The following is an 11,775-nucleotide window of genomic DNA, read 5'->3' on the forward strand; positions in this document are numbered from 1 at the left end:
TCTGGTAGATGCTAAGAAGCCATTATTTCTATTGATTGTATGTTAATTTTATCCAAAATATATTCCAAATCGCGGGGAAATTTTCTAGGGAAGGCCCTCGAGGACCCGCCCCTCTCTGGAAAATCGTTATAAATAACCCCATATTCCTTCGTGGGTATACAACCAGTATACAAAACAGACACAGTGTATTTTGCGTTAAGAGAGATATAATTTCTTTCGTATTTCAAAGGTTTACAATAGTGTTTGAGAGAAAAAAAAGAAAAACAATCAATAAGCAAAAACCGAAACAAAATACATTGAATTGTATAAATAAATTTACTCTATTGTTTCCATGATGCGGTCCAATGAGGAGGCCTGATTCATTATTCGGAATAAATATAAAGCAACCTAATCCAATGTAGGGTCATTATAATAAATAAATATTATATATAATGAAAAATTAACTTCTAATACAGTTTTTAATTAATTGTAATAACAAATGGACGAGAAATATCTACAAAAATAATTGAGTTTATTTTAAGGACACTTTGTAAAACTTGTCGAATAAGCACAGGTATCACACAAACACATTTTCACCGAGTCAAATTAAAAATATGCTCATATGCGTTGCTTGCAACTTGAAAAAATAAATTAAAAATTGAATTCCAAAAATAATACATGTCTTATCACCATTACGTAAATATATTGCACAGTATATTGCACATAATAAATGTCTTTTTTTACAGCACATATTGTCGATATAGAGTAAGGCACAACGGCTACTGTAAAACAAAATCCCCCAAAAGTTTTAAAAGTCCTCCCCCTCATTGGACGGAGAAAGAGTTCTGTAGGACGACTGCCGTCCAGCTCCTGAAGATCTAAGTGTGCTGTGACCATACAAGTCAGAAAACTGAAAAAGTTAAAAATCGGATTAAAATATTTTAAAAATATATACTGATTATGTTCCTTGAAAAATATACTATTTGTTTATATTGATGTTAAATTTTACTATAAGTATTCATAAATTCATAAATATATACTAAAAATGTATAAAATTAACCTACAATTAGATCAAATTAAAAGACAAAAAAATAATATGTGTAAAATTTTAATTTTTATAAGCAATATGAATGATTCCATTTATTAGGCAGAAAGAAAATATAAAACATGCGATATGATATATAAAATATATATTTTAAATATGTAGTAGAAACGACTGATGTTCATGCATTGAATAAAAGATGAAAGACAAGAATTGGACACGTTTGAGGGATCTGATATAAATGGATAACAATAACTTAACTAAGTATATAGTAAAATAGTTTAATGAGAATTTAGTAAACTGGAATAAAGACAATTATGTTTTTGTTATAGGAAAACAAATAAATAAACCCAACATAATTTTAACAAATTTAAATTTAAGGAAAATAGTATATTAGAACAAAATGGCGGAATATAACCACTCAGGCCGCAAACCCACTTACTATTGTATAAAGCAAAAAAGCTTTTTTTTATTCTACAACCTCCTTCTGAGAAGGCAAAAACACAAAAAGCAAAATATAAATAATTTGAAACTACATGAAAGGCTTTCTACAATCTATATCTACATATACGATGATAAAGATTGACATATTATTAGGCGCTTGATGAATTTGAAGAAGCTGTTAATATTTGACGCCATTTTATATGATGTCTCAACAACTTACTGACTGTTTAATAATCGCCCGAAGGAGCGCGTGCCGTCCTCATAGGCTAAAGAGAGGAGAAAAGAGGCAAGAATATTAAGGATTAAAATTAAACTAAGCAATACACTACATATTTACTCTATTCTATTTTCTATCATTATGGAGTGCAGATTTATAGAACATGAGGGAAATATAAGCATTTGTTTTGCGATTGCAACATGTTGACTAGTTGACGTAAAATACACGGGAAGAATTTCATGGAATCTAAGCATTCTTGGACAATGAAAGCACCATCTCTAGTTTTCTTTACCTCACAACAGCGAAGCAGAGCCGGCTCTTGCAGAGCGGGAGACAGAACCAGCACGTCCCTATTACAAAAATAGTTGGTTAGATTTAAGTATATAATTTATTAAATATTTAAATAGTTTATATATATATATATATATATATATATATATATATATATATATATATCATTATTATTATATACTAGTATAGATATCAGTCATACGTCATTATATATATTTATCTAGTAAAGGTTGAATATGCCTATGAAATACTTACTCCTGGACTGGCACTTGTTCGGCCCTGCGAGACAGAGCTCCTGTTTTTGGCGCGAAGTTTATTCACTGTACCTTCAGCGTTATCAGCCCTCTCTTCGGCATCTTCCAGTTCACTCTGGACTTTACGGAATTTAGCCAAGTTGACAGCTGCAATTTCCTCCTATAAAAGTAGGTATAATACATAAATAATACTATATTTATATATGTGCAACAACTGCTTTTAGAATGATTGATTTCATGTTAATATTTGATTAGATATTTGTTGGGTGATCAATCAAAGAAACTTCTACTTTATTATATCTGTTTAGATTGAACATAGCTTTTGTAAAAATCTATTATACTCACAGCTTCCTCAACTTGTCTCTTGTATGTTTTAATCTTGCCCTGCAGTTTTTCAATGAGTTCCTGTAGGCGGTCCTGGTTCTTTCTATCCTCTTCAGCTTGGAAGGCTAATTCTTTAAGACGCCTATCTGCTTTACGCATGTTCTTTTGTGTTTCCGCATGGCGACGTTGTTCGCCATCTAGTTCAGTTTCGAGTTCTCGAACTCTGGTTTCTAGTTTACTGATAATCTTTTTACCACCCTTCAGAGCCTGAGACTCAGCTTCATCAAGGCGTACCTGTAGTTCTTTGGTATGGTTTTCGAGACCCTTTCGGAGTTTTTCGATCTGCAAACCATGTTCTTGTTCATTTCGGAGTTCTTCTGCAAGTCGAGAAGCATCGGCCATCGCCTTCTTAGCTCGATCCTCAGAGTTTCTGAGTTCACTGTTCATTTCATCAAGATCAGCTTGCATGGCGTTGATGTCTCCCTCTAACTTTCGCTTCTGGCTCTGAATAGAGCTTGCTTGGGCGGCCAGTTCGTTTACACGGTCATTGGCGTCAGTTAGTTCATTTTCAGCTCCCTTTCGGGCACGTTCAGCCTGGAATGAAGTAAATTAACAATAGCAATATAAAAGTAATTTCAGATTAAGTCAATTATAATGCACATTATTTTATTACATTAGAATCAATTTCTTATCACGCGTTTAAACTAACCTGTTCAAGAGCTGTTCTAAGTTCTTCAACTTCACCACTGATCGCAGCACATCGTCGTTCTGCCAGATTGAACGCTTCTCTGGCTTCTTCTCTTTGGCGTTGTTCCTCTTCACAATGAGATTGTAACTCCTGTAACGAGCCGTTTTTTTCAATTAATAAGAAATCACAAAAGATACAATTTTCAAAGATATTATGTTTCTATAAATACCAGTATACAATTTAAGAATGTTACTAAATACATGATTAAAAATCTTACTAAGATTTGTTGCTGGTGTCTCTTAACAGCCTTTTCAAGCTCAGCACGACCTCGATTAGCACCATCAAGGGCTATTTCAAGCTCGTTGATATCTTGTTCCAATTTCTTCTTGATCCTCATAGCTTCAGCTTTGCCCTTGCACTCAGCTTCAAGGGACGCTTGCATGGATTCTATAGCGCGTTGATGATTACGTCTGAAATACACATATAAAACAAGGTATATATCTCATAAGTAAGTTCATTTTTTTAAAAAAATACATATGTATATCAAATAATCCTAATTATGCACCATGGCGGATTTAAATCCATTTACCTTGTGTTTTCGAATTCATCATCTTTTTCATGAAGACGCCTATCAATATCTTGACGAACTTGTGAAATTTCTAGTTGAGCTCTCATAACTTTAGCCTCTTCTTGTTCAAGAGCTGCTTCAGCTTCTTCAAGTGCCGACTGAAGTTCTTCCTTCTCCAATTCTAGTCGTTTACGAGCCTTTTCCACCTCATGAACGTTGCGGCCTCCTTCGCTGAGCTGATCAGTAAGATCATGAATCTCATCTGTAATAAAAAGTAATATAATCATTTACACTTTAAAGAACGGAAAAGTCATTAAAATTAAGACTATATTCAAGTAAGGTTACGAGCGTTACCTGCAAGATTTTTGTTTTCACGTCTAAGGGATTCAATGCTGTCCTGAGCTTCTTCGCCCTTGGCCTTCACCCTAAATAGTTCAGCAGAATAACCACGGGCTTCTTTTTGTGCATTTTCTAATTCGGACTGGAGGTCATTACATTTAGCTTGCCATTCCTGGATAGTTTTGTCGAATCCACGCTGTTTCTTTTCAAGTTGGTTGGCATTTGAGTTGGCCTGTTTAATAAACAAAATATAGATAATCATACTGTTTCAATTCAGAACAAAGTCAATAAAGAACAGCAATCTATAATGTTTTAGCCCTATTAATATACATGTGTGTATAAATATTAACTTACACGTTCAACGTCGATCATAAGGTCCTCGAGTTCTCCCTGAAGTCTGGCCTTGGCTTTCTCCAAATTGTTGACTTTGGAATTCGCGGCTTCGGCATTCTGTTCAGCTTCAGAAAGTTTAATTTGTAGTTTTCGCCTAGAAGATAAAAGAAAAATGTTTTCCGGTTAGCATTTTATTTTGTCGTACTTTTCATTAAACGTTTACATTATACCTATCGGTATTAGAACAGATAACTTACTTAGATTCTTCTAGCTCTTCTGCTCGCGCTGCTCCTTCACCTTCATATTTAGCTCGCCATTGCTGGGCTTCGGCATTGGCTTTGGAAAGCTGGCGCTGTAAGTCGCTTCTGCCTTCCTGTTCTTCCTCAAGTTGTTCACGAACACCGTCGAGATCAGAGTTAAGGTTGCGAACCTCACTTTGGAGTTTCTGGCGAAGTCGTGTCTCATCTTCAAGCGATCGTTTAGCTTCATCAAGTTGAGAAGCTAATCCAGTCTTCTCTTTGGTGAGCTGGCCAACATGATGTTCTGCCTCCTCGAGTTGACGAGTGAGCTCAGAACTCTCTTGTTGGAGTCTTCCTTTGGTGTGCTGTAACTCACTTATCGTTCGGTTACCCTCTTCTACTTTAGCGTTAAGTTCGGCCATTTGAGCCTCAATCTGTTTTGACATCTTTTCAGACATACCCTAAAATGGCAAGATCATATGATTAATCGTCTTTTATTGTAGTCGGACATGATCATGCTGATTAATTTGAACACTTCGTTTGTTTTATATAAATCTACTTTAATAAAACATGCGATTGAAATATTAACTAGTGTTATGAAATAATGACAGGCATATTATTCATACAAGTATAAAATCATTAGTTAAGGTACCATTTGCTGTAGTCGTTGATCGAGGACAACCATCATGTCGTCCATCTCTAACTGCATATCAATCAGCTCTCTTTCTTTTCTACAATTCATGCAACATGCAAACAATTAAATAATAACATAGGTTTGAAATACTGTCTGCATTTTTTACATAATATTTTGTTTAAGGTTAGGCTTGTGATTCCATGCATACTACAATGGACATGCCAATTACCTTATTTTTACTGGCGTGTTGTAGTTGATGTATGGCATCTTCAGCCTCCGATTTAATCTGTTGTTTTTCTTTTTCCAATCTAAAATTCAGATTTAAATCCTTAAATTTGGAATTGTCACTAGATTTTGTGGACTCTAATAAAGTCAAACTATGCAGCTAATTATATTAACGTTCAGCTTGCAAATATGACCAGGTCAAACACAATAATCTAAACATTGCCAAAACAAAAATTACAGTGTATTTTTAAAACACAACCCCCTACTGAAAGATAGCTTCGGGTTAGAATTACAAACCTGCTCTTAATTTTTTGTAGTTGATCGATTTGATCCGATAACTCATTATTGGCATCTTGTTGCTTTTTACGAAGACTGGAAATTTGGGATTCGTGCTGTAGTTGGTTCTCTTCTAAATCTCTTCTAAGTTTCAATAATTCCTGTTCACGTTTTTTGTTGATTTCAATCTGAGCAGAAGTGGCACCACCGGCTTCATCCAGTCGTTCGCTGATATCTTCAATCTCACGAGATAAATCATTACGCTGTTTCTCAACCTATTTATAGCAAAATTATGATACACTTTATTGTCTTGTTTATGACTTAATTTAAGTTGTATGAATAATTAAACAATACAAGAATATGGGAAGATGGGGTAGAAAATTGATTATAAAAAACAATCTTTTAATTTTATTATGATTGTTTCAAAGCCTTAAATGTATTGAGTCTCGATTGTTAAACAGGTGAGCTCATTGTTAGCCTACTGTATAATCGGTTATTTTTGGTAGAATACATCTTGGCAGAATTACACTAGATGCAGACTCGAACTGTTGAAGGCAAACCGTTAGATACCAGATTCCTGCCTATATCTGGTTACTATTTATAGATATGTTCTATAGCAGACGAACCCATATTTACACCTCTAACACATGGGTAAACGATGCAGTAATTGTAGCCTTTGGCACTAAACTTGTAATTTAGGAATGCCTGTTTGCATTTTCACTATTCGCTTACTGGAGCGGGTCAGTACTGGATTAGATAAATGTCATTTTGATTACCTTAGTAACCGGTCGATAGTTTATATATCATTATTTAAAAGACAGTTAAATCCTACATAAAACTTTCTAAATATCCATTTTATTTAGATAATAAACAAAATGTTTACTTACCTTGGACCTAGCTTGTCGTTCGGCTTCAAGTTCTTCTTCTAACTCCTCAATACGAGCCTGTAAAACATGATAACTCATATTTATATCCACATTTATCCCACCGAAATATCAGAGTAGAAGTAGCCACTGACAAAATAATCCTTCGAAAATATATCCAAGAAAGTTGATATCACTTATTCCGAATTCAAACAATTTGTGCCTTTTATCGGGAATTTTAATTCATTATACTGGCTTGAACTCAACTAGTAATTGGAAGATGGCCTAAGGAGCCAGTTTTAAAAATTAAAGCTCCACGTCATGAATGCTAAATACTTCAGGTGTGAGTCAGCAAGAAAAAAAGGAAGATATATATATCGTAGTATAAATACGCCATGATAAGACGAAATCTAAGAAATGACGACTTTGATATCTTTGAATTCCATGTAAACATTTATCTATTAACCAACCGATTTATATTTACAATTTAAGATAAATAAAAACGAAGATTATTATTATTTATCATACACAGATAGCACACATTAATGTTTATCAAATAAAATTTCATCAATTTAATCAAGCAATAAAATCGAGAATTTAAAATAAAATTTTAATAATATACTATACTTCAAGAAGACTCTTTAATCCCGGACATGTCGCAGCTAACTCAGCCGTGTCACGAATAACTTTTCGACTTCGAGAACTTAATTTCGAACCTGAACTTCTCGAAGGCTCATAAGCTTTTGAATATAAAAGAGGATGAGTGGCGATGTTTTCAAGTACAGCTGGGCTCGTGCCCCGAAATTCTCTGGATAATGCTCCAAGATAATCCCCATATTGATAATCCGAACTAGTTTTGGTTCGCGATGAAGACACTTTCTGATATGATTTGGCTGTCGAAGATGTGGACGATTCTGGTTTTTTAGTTCTTGGACGTGTCTCAGGTTCCTCTGGTTGTCGAGGTTTTACGGAAATTGAGGGTGGTGCGGTCGTCGGAGCTGGTGCAGGTTGTGACTCCACTGATCTTTTGATGACAATACTTTCTTTAGGTGTCACGCCTTCGGTCTCCATGGGTGCTGGTGAGGCTTTAACTACGGGAGGGGGTATATCACTTGTTACTTCCTGAGGCTGAACAGACTCCACGGCTGACTTAACAACTTGAGGTGAACTACTGGATAAGTCGTCTTTCTCTTTCTCTACATCAGCAGTTGAGGTAACGTTTGTTTCCTCATTCGTTGCCATGGCATCGAAAAAAACTTCCCAATTATAAACTCAATCGTTATCAATTTGAACAATCTCAAAAATGCAGCCTTCTCAGTAATCGAGTGTGTTCTCCTCGGTGATATACAGTTATGTGAAGGTAGGCCACAGAAAAGTAAATGTTCGCCACAAAAAGTATAATTAACCGAAACACCAAGAGTTTATCAGAATCCAGAGAAGTTGAAAGATAAAAGACTTTATAGGCAAGAAGCCATTGTGATTCACTCCTATGTGTTAAACTGTCTCCACATTGAGGCTAGCATATGATAATGCATAACAACACGCCTCCTCCTTTAATGGCGTTTCTACACCGAATATGCTAATCAGCTTAGGTCATCCCCACCCCGAGATATTTTTGACTTAAGACCTTGAGACAAAATAGTGAAGGTGAATCTTCCGTTGACGAAAAAAAAAATAAAAAAAAAAATAACAGAATCGTTTTTTTGCCAAATATTTTTTTCTGACAGATAAGATCAACAGAATGCCGAAATATGCCTGAGTAATACCGCGTTTTACCTACACTCGTTTATATACACGTGTGTACGTCGACTCGACTCACACGACCGGTAGCTCTACGTCTGATGGCGAGTAACGAAAAGCCGCGAGTGTTTTCCAGGGTTATTTCAGTAACTATTTTCAAGTGAAAGTTGTTGTAATTAGACTCGTATGTGTGTGTGTGCTATGATACCATTCTTAAGTCGTTTCAAGTCGATGCGGAAATAGATAGATGTTGGTCTCGAGTTACACTAGGTAGATTCTTGCTCATCAAGACAGCAGCCTTTTCCTTATTTAGCCGAGAGACGGTGTATTATGTTTCACAACACAGAACCCGGGCGTACAGCATATACCCTAGCTTTCAGGTTGAGATAATTAATTGACTGGCAGCTGTCTTACTACATTATAAAGTCTTATCTTCCATTCTAATCACAGTAATTTTAACATAAAATCTACGGATTGACTCATTCTAACGGGGATTATTGCAGATCATTGGAATTTATTCAACAATATTCACTTCACTTCTGCCCCAAATAACATGCATGCCTCTAAATTTTTTAAAATTAGTTATTCACACTGATAAAGACACATATTATTACCAAATTGATATATAGAAACTAAACAGAAACACTAGCAATTAAAGACTGAATTACTTTCAAATACTAGCATGTAAATCATCCATAAGTTACGCCTATATGATTGTCTTGGAATTTGTTCAGTCTGATGATAAGACTAAGGAAGTTACACGTGGAAACTATTTATTTGTATAAACATGTCCAAATCTATAAATATGTAAGATTAATATATCTAGGTAGCGGCACGTAATTAAGTAAAATATGACGTGTAAAGAAATGTCAGTTTATTTTTGAAGAAGTCCTGCGTAGTTACTAGTTTCGTAATAGCATCTGCCAGTTTTACCTACATTTCAAAATAAACATTGATTCAAGAATATTCTTATATGATACAAAGATGTGAACCTAACTTCTATTCATCATACAGAGACTAGGGCTTGTGTTCTGGAATTCGTTTTCTTTTGTGCAAGACATTCCATTTTTTAGGGGTTGATTGCTTAAACATAGACACAATAAATAAAGGCTAGATCTGTAATAGTAATGAATAGATGAGGTAAGGGAATTACTAAGGCACTTGAAATTTAACAGATCATATAACCTGAACTAAAGTCAGATCAAATTTAACACTTATGATTATCAAAAAGAGCCATTATAAACCTAAATAAATAAAATTCCCGCATAATATAATATCTGTGTTTTTTTAAAGCAATATTTTATTCAGATTTGTATCTGAATAGGGATTGGGGAACAGGCATAACCTATATTAAACCCCTCTTCCTAAGATACAGGTTTCAGCAAAGTTAAATGCATATGGAAATCAGTGAAATCGAATGATTAGTTGAACCTCCTAGACATTTTCAACCCACGGAGTTACAAAACTGGTTGAGTAAATAATACTATAAGTTGTCTTGGGATTACAAAATTATCGTGTATTGCCTGGAAATGAATGAGTAAGAATAATGATAAAATGATTAAATAACAAAGGAATATAACTATTTGTCTTCAGGTACGAATCGGCGGTTTATTGACAGTTTCTATATCAAACCAAAATGGCGGAAACTGTGACCAATACTCGTTTTCTTGTGTGGGTTTATGTGATTATAAAATGCATTATATTTTATATACAAGCTAGGTTTGTTGTTATAGTTTAAAGATGCGTATACATCTTTGGGATAGGCTGGAGTAAGTCATTAGCATCTCATCCTGGTTGGTATATTAAAAACTGAACTTTCTTCAACGTCCGATAACAACAGAAGATTTTCATGCCGACCGTACTTGAATTGACGGAGCCTGCGGCTTTTTCGAAGAGCGTCACCCCAAGAAGAAGAAGAATAAAAACAAGAAGATGAGTAGCGGTTAGCGACCAGTTCCTGGTCCAAAAATTACAAAAAGACATCTTTATTTTATTGGCGAAAAAAGGTGTATCTAATTTTAAATGAAAATCTGGCGGAAACTATGAGAACCAGGGTAGGCACCAATTGCTGACAATAAGGTTAAGCCCCAACCCCCACCCATACCGTATCATAAGCAAAAGGAAATAGTAAAGAGTAAAAATATTACTTTTCATTGATTTGTGTTTTCATTTCAATCAATATTGTGGTGTTGATCTGCCTTTATCTCCACCGATACATAATAACAATAAACTGCTGTTTGCTGGCATAAATAGTTACAGTTCAAGGGAGACAATAGACTAGTGCAGGGTTTTCCAAAATATGCCCACACAATTAGGTTCTGTAATTTTCTGTGACCTGTATGTATATTGTTCTTACAAATAGATGATTTTAAAATCGTTGTATAATGTGACATTGGAATATAATTTATGCAGTCGCCTATACAGTACAAAAAAAGATAATATAATTTTTGATCAATTGAGCCAATACTACCAACGATACATAAATTCCTTAGCTGGAATAGTACAATATTATTAAAGCGTTCAGGAAAACCTGTTAAAACACCCGAAGAACTTTTAATACGAATGTGTTTGGCCTTTTCCCTATACAGCTACGGTTCACAAAAAGCAGACATAATATGGCAATTCATGATAGTGGATGTTGCGACTTTTAGAATGAATAATAAAATGTAGGGTCACTAAAAATTATTATTGGCGATTTGGTTAAAAGGTTCAACACAGGGTTATTTTTATGTTTAAAAGATCAAATCATTATGTTGTTCATCTGTGATTATGTTATAAATTGGTAAAGATGTTAGGAAAATAGAGGAAAACACATGTTTTTCACAGCAAACTTTATTTCGTAAATTTCCACCACTTTCATACTTACCAACTGTTTCTAACCAATGGCCTGTTTAGCTACCAACATACCAGGATCTACGTGTTCAATTGAAGTATAGTACAGTTAAAATAATCAAAATAGCTTAAACTAAATTACTAACTAAAAAGCCCCCCAAATACCTGAAGTTCTTTAATTTTCTTCTGGAGCTGGGCTACAAGATTTTGTTCATCTTCCAGTTTGGTATGAAGACCACTGATCTCAACGTCTTTTCGTCGAACATTTTCTTCAAGGTCACGTTTAGACCTTTCTAAGTCTTCCACTGTTTGCTGTGTCGCCTTTAAATCTTGTTCTAACTTCCTCTTGGCCTTTTCTACATCACCACGCACCTTCTTTTCTCTTTCTAAATTATCTTCAAGCTACGATGAGATTATACTTAAAAATATTGACATCAAGTTGTTATTAAAGATTCATGTCAGTTCATTTTTGATGTACTATCTGTGA

General features: G+C 34.6%; 1 protein-coding gene across 1 annotated transcript; it reads right to left on the reverse strand.

Moving 5' to 3' along the window:
• Nucleotides 1–188: 188 nt before the first annotated feature.
• On the reverse strand, nt 189–8,174 carry LOC126811013 (myosin heavy chain, striated muscle). The gene is made up of 14 exons (XM_050536477.2): nt 7,344–8,174; nt 6,741–6,797; nt 5,875–6,128; nt 5,582–5,660; nt 4,737–5,179; nt 4,501–4,633; nt 4,162–4,378; nt 3,829–4,069; nt 3,517–3,709; nt 3,261–3,389; nt 2,573–3,145; nt 2,229–2,387; nt 1,975–2,032; nt 189–889 (listed from the first exon to the last, which is right to left on the reverse strand). The coding sequence occupies exons 1-13, from the start codon at nt 7,956–7,958 to the stop codon at nt 1,976–1,978; spliced, it is 3,150 nt and encodes a 1,049-aa protein (XP_050392434.1). The 5' UTR covers nt 7,959–8,174; the 3' UTR covers nt 189–889; nt 1,975.
• Nucleotides 8,175–11,775: the final 3,601 nt, after the last annotated feature.

Source organism: Patella vulgata, chromosome 2, assembly GCF_932274485.2.
Source record: "Patella vulgata chromosome 2, xgPatVulg1.2, whole genome shotgun sequence".
Lineage (NCBI taxonomy): Eukaryota > Metazoa > Mollusca > Gastropoda > Patellidae > Patella > Patella vulgata.